At 32.5% G+C, this 19364-nt stretch overlaps 1 protein-coding gene and 1 long non-coding RNA gene across 15 annotated transcripts in view; one reads left to right on the top strand and one right to left on the bottom strand.

Moving 5' to 3' along the window:
• Positions 1–19364, top strand: part of LOC147908187 (uncharacterized) — a 37182-nt gene that overhangs the window by 276 nt on the left and 17542 nt on the right. Inside the window, exon 2 of the long non-coding RNA XR_015546505.1 lies at positions 636–768. This is a non-coding gene — a long non-coding RNA (uncharacterized LOC147908187). The remainder of the gene's footprint in view (positions 1–635; positions 769–19364) is intronic.
• The window catches only part of LOC105147836 (GTP-binding protein RAD), a 67871-nt gene continuing 48538 nt past the window's right edge, over positions 32–19364 (bottom strand). For 13 of the 14 annotated variants that reach the window (XM_087410701.1, XM_087410702.1, XM_087410693.1 and 10 more), the window contains one exon: positions 11444–18938. In XM_087410701.1, coding sequence (XP_087266827.1) covers positions 18613–18938 — 326 coding nt within the window. In that variant the 3' untranslated portion in view covers positions 11444–18612. Of the gene's footprint in view, positions 8535–11443; positions 18939–19364 lie in introns of those variants that run through there. The other variant, XR_015546496.1, reaches the window with a different exon arrangement.

A 19364-nucleotide genomic window follows, 5' to 3' on the forward strand; every position in this document is an offset into this window, starting at 1 on the left:
TTTATATCATCGGGTGATAAACATCCTCGAATTATTAGGCAAAATTCTTTATTGATTACACTTTACAATTACATTTTTTACTGGATCATGACAATCTGAAAAAGTTCAGTATCTCGTGAAATAAAACGCCATGCGCGGGAACCTATAATATATATATATGTATATATGTATATGTGTATTCTTTCCCTCTTTATTTAATTATACGGCATACATTCGTTCGTAGTAAAATGATAAAATTCACATAAATACGTCACGTTACACGTATATGGGGGGGGGGGGGACGTAGCTCACGTATATATTGCATGCCTGTGTATACGTATTGTATACGCTGAGTCTATACATATATTATATGTATATATAAAGATTTAATACACGAGATAAAAACATCGTAAGAAACTAACACGTCGAATTATTTCTCATCGTTAATGTAATCACGTGGATATCCTCCACTTGGTGTCCAAAAATTGAACATTTTTTTGACATTTTCCCCTCAAATATTCACAATATAGAGCACAATATGGAGCATCGTCGGAATGATTTTTCTCTCTTTTTTTCTTCCGTTTCTGTCGTCGAACGAATAATCGTTCATTCAGTGCAATTTCGTAAGCACGTACATATGTATATGTTCTTTGCAGGCTTCAAATTCGATACGTCAAATTCGCTTCGACGTCAGTGACGAAAAAGACGATAGGTCGCAACGGAGCTTCCGGATGCAGCGTTGACGATTCGTGGACATTTCGACTGGATGCATACGAGAAAAAAATCATGGTAAATTAGAGCATGAATTACATCTAAAACTGTAAATTCCAGTAGCTAAAAAAATTTTTCTCGAGTGTTTTCAGTTTCTCAATGTGTTAATTTTTCTCGAGTGTTTTCATAGTTTCTCAATGTTTTAATAGTAATCGGTAAATATACAGCAAGTATAAAATGTATTAAAGAAAACCTTATTTTTAAAAAGTAAACATTATTATTCAGTGAGAAAACATGATTTATCAAATTGATGATGAATCGATATCGATACAATTTTGACACCAATTCGACATCTAATTAGCGTCATTTATCAAATTAATGATGAATCGATATCGATACAATTTTGACACCAATTCGATATCTAATTAGCGTCATTTTTTGCTGGATAATTAACAATTTATTCATACAAATAAAGTAGACCGTACGTTTCTCAAAATTATATGTATATACATACACCAAAAGGATGTGTATTATAGAAAATATATATTATTTTAAAAATAAACGAAAATTAAAAATTGTTTGGACGCCCCAAAAGTATATTCATACTAAAAGTAGATATATACATCGAGAAACTTCTAAAATCAGGAATACACGCGAAGCTCGTCGTTTATGTTGGAACAAAATGTTATTCATTGCATAAAATTATTAATTATTTAATTTTAATTGTTTATTTTCTACAAATAAGGCTTTTATAAAAAAAATTTCCTTTTACGAATACTTTTCGCACTCACTGTAGCTTTTAATACGTACGAAGGATTTCTATAACTAAGAAAAATCCTTTTGGCAAATAAATCTTATAGTTGCTTTGATAAAAAAAATATATTAAAAATTAGCTTTTCTTGAAAGAAAGAAGAACAATTTGTGTGTTTTAACATATAATAATATTTATATGTATACAAGTGTGTACATACGCGTACTTTTGGGTATATCAATACTTGTTAGTAAATTCTACAAAGTTTAACCAAACCATCCTTCTTTAATTATCACATATTACATACTACTTTTGATTTTCTTCATGAAATTTCTTTTATATATTACATGTATATTATAATTACAATGCGTGTTAAACGTTGAACGCACGTTAAACGGGAATATTTTATAATATTTGAACATCTATTAATTCGCTCGATTTCTCTCTCGACGTTTATTCGTACAATATCATACCTTCTTAATCTCGCGAGGCTCGGCATTTTTGTAATTCGCATTGTCGCTCGAAATATTTTCTCAAGTATACTTATCATTAATACGGCAAGGCAATATGTCCACGAATCGTTTCCAAAAGTGAATCACGAGAAGGACGGGACGGCACGTCGACTTTATCGATCTCGAAAACTTTCCGGCACGAAACAGTCCCTTGTATTCGCACATCTAAAAGCCATATTAAGGCAGCGTTTTCCGAAGGCCGGCCTTCCACTTCCGAGGGGCAAAAACCAGAGAATCACGGTTCTCGAGTTACGATCGTCACGTTTAGGTTGAATAGAATAAGTACTAAATATATGCATATAAATTATTTTAAAAGAGGGAATGGAATTCCTTCTTGTGGAAAAATTCGTGGAAAAACCGTAGAAAATTTACCAACATTGTCTTCCTTTCTTTTTTTGTATATCAGGAATGGCGCTGGAACTTTGAAAATCGTTGCCTTAAGGGAAAAATAATAGGATTTAGTCGTACTTCCGCTTGATCGGTGTATTATATTAGTTAATCGCTATTTAAATCGCTATGTGGTGTGTTGGAACATTGGTACAAGTACGATATATTCATGGAAAGAGACAAGAAAATTCCCGGTTGATCCCGGGGCCAGTGACGCGTTTATTCTTTTTTTTTTCTTCTTTTTCTTTTTTCTTATACGTGTACAGGTACAGATATATAACATCGATTTGTGAAATCGCCTAATCGCTAGGCTATGGTCCGCAAAATATTCGTCAATGCGCCGATACGCACGAATACCTTCTCTGTCGTTTCCTATTTATTAGCATACGGCGTACCTGGCAATCAACGTTTCCTAAACCTAAATCTACACACACACACACACACACACTCACACCTACCCACACCCACACCCACACCCACACACACATACATACACACAGTACGTGTGTGTATATGTATGTGTGTGTGTTGTGTGTAATTTGTGCACGCACAAGATGTTCCTTACATCTTCAATCGTCCTCATTAAATGTGATTTTATCTCAGAATTTGAAAAAAAAAAACAATTTTTTATTACCATCCGGATTAATGAATATTTCTATAACCGCAAAATATTTGTGGCTGTCAAGAGTATTACTTTAAGCAAGATATATATATATATATATATATATATATATATATATATATATATATATAGAGCATAAAAACTATTCAGTATATATGCCAAATTTCAAATATATCAAGATATAAAAGCAAAAGTAAATAATTGCGTAGTTATAAATGCTCTATAACAAAATATAATGTATATTTTAACCTATTATTATTATAAATGTAATGCATATTTAATTTTCGCATTTAATTTTCAGTTGACTTTCAGTCATCTTCAATGATCGTACTAAAGTAAAGAATCGTACTAGAATTATTTAAAACGTTTGTGTTTACAAGGAATAGATTCTTACGAACGCAACGTATCAAAATATATCAATCATATAATTAATGAAAAACATAGATTAATTGTATTGCGATTCATTTAATCTTTCAAATTATAATCGTAGATTATAATCGTAGTATTACTATATATATACTATGATCTTAATTACAAAATAATAAAAATTAGGAAATAATTTTAATTGATATTGCTAAAAACGGAAATAATATGTAAAAACAATTATGAGATATTATATAAAATATTACAACATAAAACTGTAATATTTGTATAAAATAAATCACTTCATTTATTTTATGATCTGAAAAAGCTTTTTACATGATCTGAAAAAGCTTTTTACATTTTTTATATAATTAAAATAAAAAATTCTTGCACTTCCTTTAAATGCTTTAACAATATCATTTGTGTATACATTATTAAACCTACAATAAATACTTAATAGTTTTTGCCAATGTATATATATATATATATATATATATATGCATACATACAGACTGTTTCAAATTCAACGTACTGCTGATGCCAGATTTTTGAAGATCTTTTGAAGACATTTTGAGATGAAAATTCTAATCCTAAAATGTCTCTCGAGACTATAATAAATTTTAAATTATAATCATTTAAAACGAATTATGCCGTCTAAAAATTTAGGTGTGGTACAATACAAAGTGTTAAAAGTAAAAGTCAATTATTATCTCTTGTTAATATCGATATAAATGTTACGTAGGTGAAGATAAAATTACTGATATTTCTAATTATTGATATTTATGTTAAAAAAATGTTTATTACTCTATTGTCTGAGATATTTTGATATCAGAATTTTCATCTCAAAATGGCTTTAAAAATGAATTTTCTGTCATTAGCAGATGGTGCATCGAATCTGAAATACCCTATATATATACAGGAATTATTTCAGATTATTTAATTAGTGATTTACTTCCTCTGTGCAAAATCATAAGAGAAGAGCGGAAAAGGATAATTGCACTCAATTAACATAAATTTTTAAAGAATTTTTAAAAGAATTTTCGTTTCTGTTAAATAATTATTGTCCGAAAAAAAAAATCGCCCGGAATCGGACGTCGAGATGCAAGGTCTATCATGCATAGCAATTGTGATTCTTTTTTTATCGTCGTACCTTGACGGCGCGCGGCACTTTGCCGGGATATTCTCTGGTGGAAGTCGATAAAAGGGATGTATCAAGTATACACGATGCTCGTGCACAATTTCACTGGAACGTGATCGTTTTCGCGTTGCGATCGTCCTCGTTAAAATCGTGTGCTACAAGATGGACGGAAAATCGTCATTTGCAATTACCTCGCCAAGCTCGCCTCGTTTTTCAAACGCATCGTTATCTCTTAACAGCTTTTACCGACGAATATATTTTGTCAATACTGATATTATTTTACACACGGAAAGAATTTTTTCTTAGAGTTTACCCTAAAAATGATGATAGTCGTGAGACAACAATGTATTTTGAAGAATATTAATGTAAATCTCTCTCATTCATTAATAAACAACAAAGTATATTACAATAAAGTATAAAATAAATTTGATTAATTTTACTGAAGTGCATAGTAAGAATCTTTAAAACATTTTTCGCATATTGTGTATCACAACCATCATATTTTCAGGGTAAATTCTAAAAGAAAATTCTTTCCGTATACATACTTTCCGTATACGCTCTTTTTATTAATTGCAATTACATTAGTAGTAGTATTGATTATCTTGATATTAACTCTCTTACGCTCAGCTAGAATAAAAGGATTTTGTATTTTATTTACAGTAAATGCAAATATGTATATAAAGTATTTAAATTAAAATTCAAATCATTTCAACGGTAATAAAAGAAAATGGAATGACAAACATAGAGCGACAAACTGCCACTGTGTATACTAACAAAATTCTTATAAACTCTCGCACTTATTTTTAATTTTATATTTCATTTTAGTTTGTTATATTTTAATTATGGAAAGTAGCAGATATGAATATCAATGAATTGTCTTAGTTATTTTATTGATTGCATCAGCGTTACTTTCAATCTTAAAGTTGACCTATTCAATTAAATTTTAAAATCTCGTTATCTTTATGTAGAATAAATTTACATATTAATTGCGATTTTTATATTTAATATATAGATGAATTTATAAAAATTAAGTTTTATAAAATAATGAAGATATCTAATTATTGTTTTTGTTACACATCCGTTTACATAAGGGATATTGGGGAGAAAAGAGTAAAACACATAAGTGGCTCCATTATTTACGATTCAAGAATAACGAGCGATGGAGAAACGAAGGTTGGTGGCGGCAGGTGGTGACTTATCCCCAATATTTGTATCTCCCAGGAGCGAGCGATCTTTACGAGTTTAAGAGTTGTTTCTTATTTATAATTCACAGGGCAATCGCATCTCTTATAAAACTTCTATTACGTTCTCTGTGATAAAATCTTCGTCGGAATTTTGCAGAATATCGACTGAAAATTGCTTCGAGATGGCACACTTTGATTCGTACATTCTATACAACGTTACAATGTTGTTGTTCAGCGTTTTCAATTGAAGCAGTCTGAGTCGATGCGGATTTCCAAAAAGATGGACTCTGATTTACACAAAAGAAAATAGGTTTCTGTGCAGTATGAGTTCCGTGCAATTTAATTTCTGACACTAATAATAAAATGTATAAAGAAAGAAAATCGTAAAAAGAATAAAATCGTAATTAAATAAGTTTATACAAACACTTAAGTATAATAATATACGTCTATGATAAATTTAAAAAAATTAAAAATCTTGTTTTACAAAGAACTCAACCTGTAGTCATGTAGATTTATCCACAATAAATCCAATGACTTTACGATAAAATAATATATGATAATAAAAAACGGTTGTGTTTTTTTTCATTATTTTATGTTTAGCTTTTGAATTTTATCGAATTTGAATGCAAATTCAATAAATTTTATATTTATCTATTTACGAACTCGTACTTGTTATTCTTTTCACCTTTTTTTAAGCTGGTCGATTATTTTCTTGGGGTGATTCCGGCCAGGCTTTTTCATTGTAAAAACGCTGTTACAATGTTCCTCGATATATCACGCGCAATAACGATAAAACGAAAATTAACATTAGACGCATTCGAATATGTTGGTACAGCCGAATATCGTGGTGCATCATTAATTTCAAAATTATAATATTACATGACGATTATTATCAGTCATTCAACGATGACGATCACACGGGAGACATTTTTTTAGCGATTATAACGGTGGATCGACTTATCTTAAATCCCAGCGAGTGCCCAAAATCAACGCTTAACAATCAGTCGTACTCATTTTGGAGTATAATACATATTAATCGATTAATCGCTTAATTCGTTATTACATGCTCTATGTATACTATGTATAGTTAAAAAGCCCCGCGCAAATCGGCCCATAAAGCTCTCACAATTACGCATTTTTTTTTTTTACAAAAGTGATTTTTTTCGGCGGTTTTTCAGAGAAGATTGTTCAATCTTCCTAATTCAAGAGTATAAAAAAAAACTTATTTAAATACTTCTTAATTGTTAGCACCTATTAATACAAGGTGTTCTTCAAGTGCGCTCAAGTCAGAAATTATTTAAAAAATTCTTAACTCTCCCCTCTCTCGCTGTGCTAATACGTTAGCTTTTTATTGTAAATTAATTTAAAAAAATTCGCATTTCAAATTGTTTCTCTCTGTTGTATAGCCCCATTGAGAGAACTAACATTCGAAATTCACATGCAATAATACACAATGATACGCGATCCACATTTTACATCTACAAAGTACTCGTAATATCACGTAGAATGTAGATTAATCGCTATTGACAGAGTCACAGAGAGTCGAGCGATACGCATTTACCGAATTTTCGCCGCTCGTTAAATCGCTTCGGCACTTGACTCGCATATGCTCTTTAATTATCTCCTTTGTCATTCTGATTCCTTTCTCTCTGTTTAAGCGCCGAAATACCGTTCCGCAAAAATTTCAACGTTACGTTATTAATGTTTCACATATTCTCTCCGACAACGCGAACGTTAGCAAACATTAGACAAGATTGCCTTTGACAATTTACTACGAATATTCAGTTATCTCATCACTCGTGCCTTGTTCAAATATATACTTTTTAGTATATATTATAAATGTATGAGTGCGGCAGCAAAAACGGTCGAGGTACCTAAAACAATGCCGGACATTAAATCATTTAATGTTAAGCCGACGCCGATGAGTTAATGCCGGCACCAATTAGTAATCTAGTATGACAGTAATTGCGACTAGCAATTTCTGATCGCAGGTTATCGGTAGTTTTGCCCGGCGATGGGACGTACCAGTGCATTGATCCCCATATGCAATCGCGGATGCTATATAAAATACCGCAAATCCGCGCTTTGAAATCTATAATTTCGACAATAAATCTTCCCCAACGCTTCTCGCGAGTTATCTCGCTCTACATTGATTGATTTTATAATCAGAGAAATTTCATTATATCTGAAAATTGAAATTTATTTATCCGTTTATCGTTCTAAACATCAGCCAAGAATTCACATCGTATCGTGCTATTCGACTTTTTCCCATGGATATCGTAACGAATCTTAGCTACATTTGCCAACAATTATTTCAACAGTTATCACACAAACAAGTTATGTAAAAAAATATATAAATAAAACTAAAAATTCATGCAAGTCACAAAGAAAACGCTTTCCATACGTATGCATTTCCAACTCAATCGAGTAATTTTAAATGCAAATAGCGAGCTATTCTCGAGCCGAGAAAAAAACTTTCATTCGTACTTTTGTACTTTCTCAGACTAGAGATCGCTTTATTTATCGTATGTCCATCATAGAAAAGCACGACAAATCGCGAGTTCCGCGCATAAACTCGACTATGCAAATGGAATACAAAGCAACTAGCGTGAATAAACACGAATAGACATCAAGATAATAAGTACGACGTAGCGTAAGAAGAAAATGTGTGTGTGTGTGTCTGTGTGCGTGTCTGTGTGCGTGTGTGTGTACATATATACAACATTATAAAAATAAACATCGCGTGCACCTTTTCAGTGCGCGGGGCCTCGAATTGATAAGATACATACATGCTGCTTGATCCATTCTCCTTATACAGGCAACAATATCTCAATGACAAACGGCAATCAATAGTCACCAGCAATACTGCAGTTCTGCTTTCTTCGCCCTAAGTGAGAAAGCTAAAGATAGATAGAGATAGAGAAAGGAAGAGAGCAAGAGAGAGAGAGAGAGAGGAGTGGGGGAAGTATACACATATGCCCTAAATCGAAGTTTACTAATAAGTTATCGTGTATCAATTGTAAACTGTATGCACGTAAGCATGTAAATTAATTGTAAATGCATTAATTGTAAATGCTAGGTCGCGGAAATTGAAACGGTATTACTTCAACGATAATTTAATTTGGCCGTGCTGCTCATGGCAAAATGCACTTCGTATCGCACATTGTCGCGCACAAATGTGAAAATTAATCGGCTGTATCGATAATTAAAATTATCAAGATGTTACACTGGTTCTTACAAGAAACACACGAGTATTGAAACTGTCTAAAGCCAGGAATACAAGAATCAATAGCGTGATGGGAAAAAAAGGCCCGTATTTATAGTCGATTCTTATTTCAAAACCGATTGGAATACTAGCGTGACGACTGAACTTTAATGAAATTGTTGTTTTACTGATTAAATGCGACTTACACACATACGATTTACGAGACATGGACACATAATTTGATGCTCTTACCAGGCATCTTATTAGAAAGATGTTAATGAGCTGAAAAAGGTTTGAATTTGCAACAAGTTTCCCATTTAAAATTATATCGGGATATATTGCAAAAAGAATGCATTATGTAAGTTATATCATTCCAATTCAAATTCAGCATTAGTCGTTGTACCTTATGAGTTTCTTGACATCTTATTCCCGCTGATATAGATAACAAACATTTTATTCGTTATTTCTTTCTTCGCGAAAGGACACTAATGTTAAGGGATTAAGGTCAGCGTGCGATTGAACAAGCATTGCAACGTGCAACGTCGGTCAGAGTGTAAAATTCTCGTATTTGCATTTTTAAACAAGCAAAGCGGAGTAATATGAGACGTAAAATGTGACCGAGCTAAGTTTTAAAGATTCACTGTATAATCTTTATAACCATAATAATATACAAAACACACTTCGCATACGCATATCTGGAGCATGCAATATTTCAAATGCGTGCATCTGACATAAATATTTGGAAATACAAAATAATATCCTTTATTTTACACCGCATCAAATTGCTCAGAGCAATTTGTATTTTGGTCCATATTTTCAACAGCTTCCTGCGTTTGAAATATATTTTTACGCAATATTTTGATTTGTTCTGCCAATGCTTGCGATAAATATTATTTTCAATGGCGTTGCATTACTTGTGTCTTTTTCCAACACAAAAAATGTATCATTGGAAAAAGAAAACTCATATCGAAACGGCATTGTGCAACGCATGATAGACGCCTTGCTAATAATTCGATTAAAGTGTTAGATTGAATCTTCACATTGCAGATTGTGTAAGAAAAGTTTTTGGCATTTATAACTGTATATAATTGCATAGTAGAATAATTACGATTAAGATTTCCATTTTTATATGGTTATTACTGTTAATAATGTTAATAGTAATTATATTTTTTATTCTACATACTAAAAAGAATATATTGCTCATTTACTACATAATTGAAAGATTGTTATTTTTTTAATTGCTTGCAAGAAACGAAGATAAAAAACATAAAAAGAAAAAATGTGTTCTGGTAACGTAATTTTATATTGTATTATTCTATAATCAATTATTATATCAAAATTGCATTGTAATTAATATTACAAAATTTTAATGATTCAAAATATTATGTTCTTTATCAAAATTTTGTTTTTTTTTTTAGTTGTGTCATTGTTCCAAATTAGTATAATGATTGTCCCCGAAAACTACTATAAAATTATAATCATTTTTGAGAACAACCATCTCTCACTCTGAAAAATATCAATGTGGATTTAACATACATGTATCTGTATTGATGTTAATATTAATATCAGAAATTATAAATCCGCACCATGTTGGAGAAAATTGCACCAATATAATGAAAATTATACAGACACCACATGGTGTAAAATTTAAACACCGATCTATTTAGAGTGCATACATTTTTTTTGATATATAGAATATTAGAAATAAAATTATTATTGTAGCATAATAATAAAAATAGAAATAGAATTTCTAATCACTATTATTTTTATCATCCAGTTAATCGCAAATACCAAACTTTTCCCTCAGTGCGAGACGTTGCGATGATTATGATACACGCAATTTATAGCATATAATATATGTATATAATTATAATTACGAGCTGAAAAGATCATTCATTATCGAAATAAAACTAGCCTCCGCGACTATAGCTACGAAAAAACGATGAAAAACCGACGTACTAGTACGCTCGATGATACAAAGCCATCGATCGCTTACTCGAATTCGCGTTCCGGTGTCGCGAACAATGGACCGCCCGCGCCGATAGAAAACGAATATAAGCGTGCTATCGATTCCTTCGTACCACGACGATTCTTAAGGAGGATATCCGAGGTGCGATATTACGAGCAATAATATATTACGCTATTATGAACTATGCGCGAGTCACGCGAGATAACGCGCTTGTATTAAATTATTAACTCACCTACCCGTCGCCTTGGTATTATGGTATTATCGTGACCGTTAAATTGCTTAAGAAGCCAGCGATAATGTTATCGCTTTCCCATCGCCGAAAGTTTCGACGATCTCCTTTTAATAGGAAGACAATCCTTTTAATCGCGTCATTGGTTTAAACTGTTATCGGTTTCTTCCGATATTATCGCCTTAAGAAGTTAGCGTTTCTGCACTACGACTTTGTAGCTGTTCATCAGTATATTTTAACTGATAATCGATGGAAGACATGTCTGTAAAACTGGCGTACACTTTCACAATATCTTAAAACGAGTGGTGTGTCGAGAACGTTGGTATTTATTAACACATGCAAGCTATATATGTATATAAATTTCATTTTCTTCATTTTAGATAAATGGTTGGATTATTTTTTTTTTTTTTTTGCGAGTCCTCCTTAAAGTTCATTGTCGACCTCTTAATATGCATCGTAGAAAGACGCGCATTTTGTATTCGGTTCATAACAACATCACGGAAATTACGTACATTCTACGGGCAAGAAGAAAGTTATTCGCGAGTTTCGCGCGTCAAAAGTTACAAACGACCGTCTGCCAGTTAGTGAGAGAACAAAGACGATCAACAAATTGGCCCCGTATTTCTTGCTGTCGCTGGCAATGACAATATGAACAATAATTTTCTTCTCGGTGGTCGATCATGCACGACCGACTCTTGTAATCGCTTGGATATGGTCAAATAGAATCATCTCGTAAAAATTACTTCCGTAATAACATATTTCGAATACAAGAAACGTTCAAGTTTCATATTGGACCCGGCAACAATGAGTTGCCACGTTATTTTTATCTTACAATTACGCGATCATTGCAATTTTATTGTTTATCGGATCGAAAACACAATAATATTCTAAAAAGTCTACTTTCCAAAGCGACAGTTTCATGACGACTAATAAACAATAAGCTGGAAAATGGAACATTTGGAACGTACGAATTTCCAACTGCTTCTCGCAAACGTTTAAATTGCTTTTCAAATAAATATCTACACTTATTGATAATAGTTTTTAGACGAGAATGCTGAAAATTCTCTTTTTATTTTACTGTAAGCAAGGAAAAGAGAAGATACATTGGAGTAGTTAATAATTATTTCTTAATTTTCTTCAAATTTGATGATTTGAAAAAAAAAGGATTAGTGAAAGAAAAAATTAATTGATAATAATGCTTATGTCATAAGCATGTTAATAATTTTTTATTGTTAGAAAAAAAACAATAATAAAATTTCGTAGCACTTAAAATACTAAATGCCATTGATTTGCCACGAATTTTTCATTTGTCGTGTGTTTTTAATTGTATTAATTAGAAGTTCATTATTTCTAAACTCCACGATATATAAAAATGCACAACAATTTTCAACGATCGTATCTGTATTTCGTTACCGCAAAAAGAAAGATCACTGTTAACGATATTAAACAGGATTATATTATGTGGAGAATAACGATGTAATTAATTTAAAGGTCTAGTGGAGAGAGAAAAATGTATCAAGAGAATATGTTCTGTATTATTGCACTTCATACTCGTAATGTTAAGAGAGAACTTCGTAGAAATTAAATCCAATAAAAGTACGGATAGTTTGTAGCACATAACCGCAGCTATATTCAATTAAAAATACTAGAAATCCGTTGTTTCTATAATACCATTTGCAATAACAATTTGAGTTACGTCTTATAGATCTCCAAATGAAATCCAAATTAAAACTGTATTTCCTAACACGCGACTTATTATTAGCAAGCTCGAGTTATTTTATGTTAAATTCGAGACAACCAATAACAATGCAAATCCAATAACAATGAAAAATTGCTCTCCATTTTCCCACAAATGTGTGTTTCTTACGGGCTATTTCAGGCGGAATCCTCGAGATTTTTATTATGCACAAGTGTAGGTGCGTACGCGTGTATGTGGAGTTGAAAAACTAAAAAAAAAAGCAAAGAAAATATGGAAGTAAAGAGATATTGGATTTAAAGTAGATAACGTGTATTATATAAATATTATATAAATGAAAGGTCAAATACATACGGATGTACAATGTTCACACATGTATGTATGTATGTACATACATATGTACTATATACGTACATACAGTGCGGTTGCGAGATCGTCAAATGTTGCGGAATGAATATTACAGTTGCGAAAAAATTCCAGCGCGCGCATATCGCAGCGAACTGAACTATGGCACATGCAGCTCGATGCTCTGAGGCCGCTGAGGCGCACCTTAACGTATTTCCGTGTAATTTAGCTAATTGAAGTGGGCAACGACAGGCAGGCACGACGCTAGAGGATTTACGCGGAATGCGGAAAGAATTAATAACCACATTATCTTGCAGAAGCGTTTCACATATATTCGCCTGTATATAAGTATGAAAGAGCCAAGTTGAAAAACGAACAGGATTCCACTCTTATTCACACTCAAGTATTAGTGTTATTGTTATTATACAATATTAAAATCTTTCTTTTATTACGTCTGCCTACAGCTGTATAACAGCTGTAACAGTAGTCACGGTATCTCTCTAATTCCTGATTAATGAATTCAGAGTGAGATTGCATTATCTTTCGATTTGCATCTTGTTTACCGACATGCCCTTACTGCAAAAGCTAAAATGTTACACATGATATCACTCCCTTACTTCAAAAGTAAACTCAGAAAATGTGATTTTCGAATTATTACTATGAATAAGTTAACCCTTTACGTCATGATGGGAAACTCTCCGAGTTCTATCTTTTCTATCTTTTTTCCATTCAATTTTTAATTATTTTGATAAATTTCTTGATATCAAATACCGGCTTTTTTTATTTTCGTAATTTTTAGACATTTCGTAATTTTAACACATGAATAAGTGTTTAAAAAAGAATAGGCAACCATAAATTTTTGTTTGCGTAATTATTGTAATTAAACAAGTAGCCAAAATTTGTGCTTTTTTTAATGTTCTCTACTAAGCTGTATTATCAATATCAAAACGGCAATTTATATTCATTTGAAACATCCTGAAGTATTTTTCAGAATTTTTTTCAGCTTTTTTTCGGTACATTGTTTGTTTTGTTATAAATTGACATCTTTGAAAAAATATGGTAAAGTCAATATTTTCTACTGTAAATCCAAATAAATAGAATTTGAATTGCTCTTATAATCTAGAAGTTTTTTTGAATCACTGAATCCTAATCTAATGCCAAAAAAATTTCAAATTTTAAAATCTAAAATGGAATCGCAATGATGGATCAAAAACGAAAAAAATAGTCTTATCATTTTAAAACTCAGTTCATGGATATTCTGATTGCTGCATTTGAATCCGAGGTCATTATTAAATAAAACCTGTTTCTTAGTAAATAATTAATTTTTATAAATAATGAAATACAAAATATTTCACTAAAAATTAATTAAATTATTGGTCCACTATTGGATCGACCATTTAAAAATTCTGATTTCTGATTATGAATCAATGACCCAAAAAATCTCCGGGTTCAAAGTTTCAAAAAAATCGATCTCATATAAAAATTCACGATACAAAGGATTAAGTAAATACATCAATCGCCAAAAGTAAACTAATTTAATTTTATAAAAAATCATCACAATCCGAAAATCGGGCTGATCTTTAAAAGTTATGAAACAAAAATGACGAAAGTGACATTTGATCATATTAAGAATGACTGTATTCTTTTTGCATTATCTAATTAGTCAATAATTTTCAGTTGAAAAATACATAATTTCTCTCTTTTTAAAAAAAAATTAATCTTTTTAAACAATTAATTATTAAATTAGGTTCCAGAGAATAAATTAAATAAATGTATACTTAATGCCTATCAAAACCAATCCAAGTTGTTAAAAAGTGTGTAGTAAATGAACTTTTACACACTTTAATAACTTATGTTGGCTTTGATATGCATTATACATTTATTTGACCTTTTGAAACAACATGACATGAATTTGAACCGATCAGAATAAATTTAATTAAATAAGAGAATTCCTATATTCGGTTAAAGCGAATATAGGAATTCTCTTATTATTATTTGTAATTAAGTTTATTTTCATCAATCCAAATTCGTATCATATTGTTTATCACTGAAACATGTGACATTCGTTTACTAGTTATTGGTTATTGCGACAAATATTGCCGAAGCTTTTGTGATCGAATCGGTATAACGCTCGTCCTGTAAAGTTGGGAGTTCTAAGTTCAAACCGTGACTAACGCAATATTTTTCTGCAATAAAATTATTTGCACATTAAAAATTTTTATTCACATCTAACTATCGATTAATATCCTATTATTTGCATAAAAAATTATTTGCATAAAGAATTATTAAATTGCTTGTCAATTGAATAAGTGATATTAATATTCGAAATCTGCTTATGATTGCGTTTCAAGAAAAAGATTTCGGCGCGTAGATTGCAGAGTCAGATATGTATATGAATTCACACAGAAATGTTTAAATATTAAGATCCGCTTTAACAGGAATTCTCTTATTTAATTAGATTTAATATTTTTAGTTGCGTCACAAGTAAAGAAATAATATTTGAAATAATGAATATTAAAAGAAGAACAACTCCACATTCCGCGAAACATCTGTAATGTAAAAAATGTGTAACTTTAGATTTAGTAATTTGTGTATTACATTAGTCATTCTTAAAATTCAATGTCGATCATGCGATTTGTCATTTATTACATATTATATACCCAGTGCGAGAATGAAACTCGTATTAAACCTGTGTTACACTGGAGACTGAAGATTGCGAATTAAAGATTAAAATTCAGCCAATTAGAACAAAAAGGATTAAAATTAAAATTATCTGATCGATCGGTTTCTAATCTCTAATTCGCAATCCTCAGTCTCCAATGCGTAGCGTGACACGGATTTTAATGTGACAAGTCTTGCGCCGGATAAACGTTTTTTTTTTTTTTCAAACTCGTTCGCGAATGCAAACTCAGCGTAAATCGATTCTTTCCCGGTGTTCCACGCTGCGAATCCCGATGTCGATCGATCGTCGGTATCGAGATCGTCAAGACATTAATTGTTTGTTGCGACGACCCGCCTAGTTATGTTAGCACTTCGCTGCTGGTATTAGAACCTTTTAATTCGGAGAACGACAATCGCGATGGCCGGGCAGGTGACCCACTTATCTTTTACAACCTCGCGTATTTCACGACTCATATGTTGCATCGTTTAACTCTCGGACAGCTGCGCTTTTCTACATTTCGCGGCTGATCGTATAATGCAACAGGAGCTTATACGATTTAAGTTCTTGTGTAATGAGAATAAATGCTCAATTATACAAAGTAAATATTTTCAGATGGGAAACTGCTCGCGTTTGTTATTAATATAAACACGAGATATCATCGTTCATTATAAACTGATATTCGCGTGCGGTTCATACGCGGCTGAAGACGTAAAAGGTTCTCAGTTATAGATCATTGATTTACGCTGTTCGTTGCATTTGTTCTTAACTCTTGAATCGCTTTGATAAGATATTCGATTTATGGCGATCCTTTTACTAGAAACAAATCATTCTGGATCTGCGATTCTGCTTAGAATCGCGTTCCTACTTTCTAGCGTTGCTAATTTCTTTGACCTAAATACAACGATCAGAAATATGTTCAATTAAAGAAAAGTTTAAGCTATTTCAGCTCCTTTTAAATTAAATAAAATTGCTTACTGTAAATACAAAGCAATAATATATTTATTATACTTTCAAATCTAATATGCCATAAAATGACTTAATTCACACTTAATTAAATATCTACAAAGAAATAAAAAAAAAGAAAAAATTTTAATATTTCAAAGACAAATACGAATTGTATAAACCGTCATATAGACTGCGTTTTATCAATTCACTGCCAGTTTACTGAAAATCTGTAATGTACGTATCGTGTACAACAGATTTTAATGACAGTGAATGTCGAAACATAGCCATAGTCAGTTTAAAAAAATTTCAATTTTTCTAAAAATAAATTAAAATCACACTTGAAGTCTGAAACTTCTATCTTTTCTCTTGTCTTTTTCTTTTCTTAATACGTCTTTTGCTTAATACGTAAACTTGATTTATTCAACATACAACACCGAATTCCTTGCCAAACGTTGAATGCGTCGCGTAAATCATCATATCATCAACGAAAAAGATTCGAGGATCACCGTTTTAACCGGTATTAGACTACAATTAATATGCTCGTATTGCTATTTATCTCGGAATCGGATATATACAAGATTTTATATACACACGCACATATACAAACGCGCGCGTATGTGTATGTATAGTCAAAATTGTTGAGCGCAAAGGGGTCAACAAGCCATCCTATTCGCTGAAATATAGTTAAAGATCGTCAATTCCTGCTTGGATTCAATGAAAAGTTCCATTTCGTACAAAATTGAAATGCAAAGCATCTACATATAATAAATACAAATATAATAATCGCGCGCGTATTTTGCTACAATGGAAACCGTGGTACAAACAGAGCGATACAACGTATAGGCGCGTGTATTTATGCTCCTCTACAATTATGCGCCTTTTGGAGCAGATCTTTTCATCTTACGGAGCGCTTTTTCAAAAAAGCCTCGCGTTAAAGTATGACAACGAAACGTCACGGTCGGCGGGCGAACGTGATAAAAATCGATGCGATTCCCTTTCTCCTTACATACGATAACGAGTACGTTCGCCAGTAGTAATCTGCGCTGATTGCTGCCTTCGGGGTGTCACGTTTCACTTTACTTCACAGGCGTTTTAGTTTACGACTTCTTCGAGCGCGAACTTATTCTTCGTGTTAACGACGCCTACGCTCTTGGTAAGATACGCGCCAAGCCAATCTTCTATGGTCTATATTTACGCTTTACGGTAATCACAAAGATTGTACTCTTACTTCGGAATTAAAAACATTTTATCACTTACGGTACGGAATTTATAGAAGCTATGAAAAGTCCAATGATCAATCTCTTTAAAACTTAAAATTTGATTTATAGATAGAAATGAAGAGAAAACGCTAACAACTTGAGACAGATCTAATTTTCACAGTTACACACAAATAATTGAAAGGAGGTAATTGAAAAATCAGCAAACAGTAGGACACAAGCTAGGACTAGTTTAATCGTAATCGTCGGAATATAACGTTAAAATTTCCAAAGTCGCGCGAGAGCGAAATAAAAAGATTTATGTAGCATTGATTAATCGGACGTCGCATGCCTCGTCAGACATAAATCATCAAAAATTACCTCGTCCACAGAGAGCTAACAATGCTCGTAGAGCAACGTAGAGAAAACGGCTGGGAAGGTCGCTACTACTTCGTTACAAAGCGATATGCACGTGCCTTCTCTTCTGCCGTGAAAAGTTGAGTATGGAGCGGTCGATACTTGACCTTTTCTCTTACGAGAGTTGCCTCACCGACCCTCGTATTTGAAGAAGTAAGACTGCTCCGAAGCGTAAGACGTTTTCATGGAAGTCCAATTTGCTGTTCCCAGATCATTCTGGGGATTTAGACGATCGGTACCGACGCGACGCGACGCGACGCGACGCGACGCGACGCCGAAGCGGACGGTCCTCGGAACTCTTTTACAAAACGTGTAGATTCTCACAACTCTTTGACTTGCTGTCACGCGCCCAGACCTTGTCAAGCAAATTGCGCACCTTCAGGCTAGTGCTGGTCCGACTGCCACGATATTTCTTAGGCGAGTTGTTCTCCGAGCACGAACCCAGCGGCGATTTGCTACGGTTCTTCCGCGATCTTTTACGGAACATCTCTCTAGTCCTCTCGGGGTTCTCCAGCTTCAGGCGAATTTGCGTGAGCAGGCCGACCAGTAATTCATCGACGTTGTGATTAATTCCGACGGATGTTTCGATGAATTTACAATCGTAAGACGTTGCCATGGATTTGCCCTCTATAACGATAAAATTGATTAAATTTGAAATGGTAGGTACTGCGCGCTCGAAAAATCTTTCGCGAGTGAGCACGTAATTAATATATGTGTATATATCGCACACGTATGTTGTCAAAATTAAGAATGTATAATAAAACTTAATAATGTTTTTTATTACTTTTTTTTATTTGCCTCGGATTCCTCTACATATAAATAAATAAATTCATTGCAAATCCCGATACTATATTATTCAATTCTAATTACCAAATATAGTATATCATTAAAGTCTCGATACGATGCGTTGTGGGATATACCGCGGACAGGTGCAGTATTACAGAAATAAATGCATAATCGCGAAAAAGATGCTATTAATCTAGTCACGTTTAACAATACTGAGAAAGCGTATTCTATGCATCAGCCGCGCCGCGCTGGGGAGGAGATAGTTAA

Source organism: Acromyrmex echinatior, chromosome 10 (assembly GCF_024713525.1).
Source record: "Acromyrmex echinatior isolate Ae372 chromosome 10, ASM2471352v2, whole genome shotgun sequence".
In the NCBI taxonomy this organism is placed as follows: domain Eukaryota; kingdom Metazoa; phylum Arthropoda; class Insecta; order Hymenoptera; family Formicidae; genus Acromyrmex; species Acromyrmex echinatior.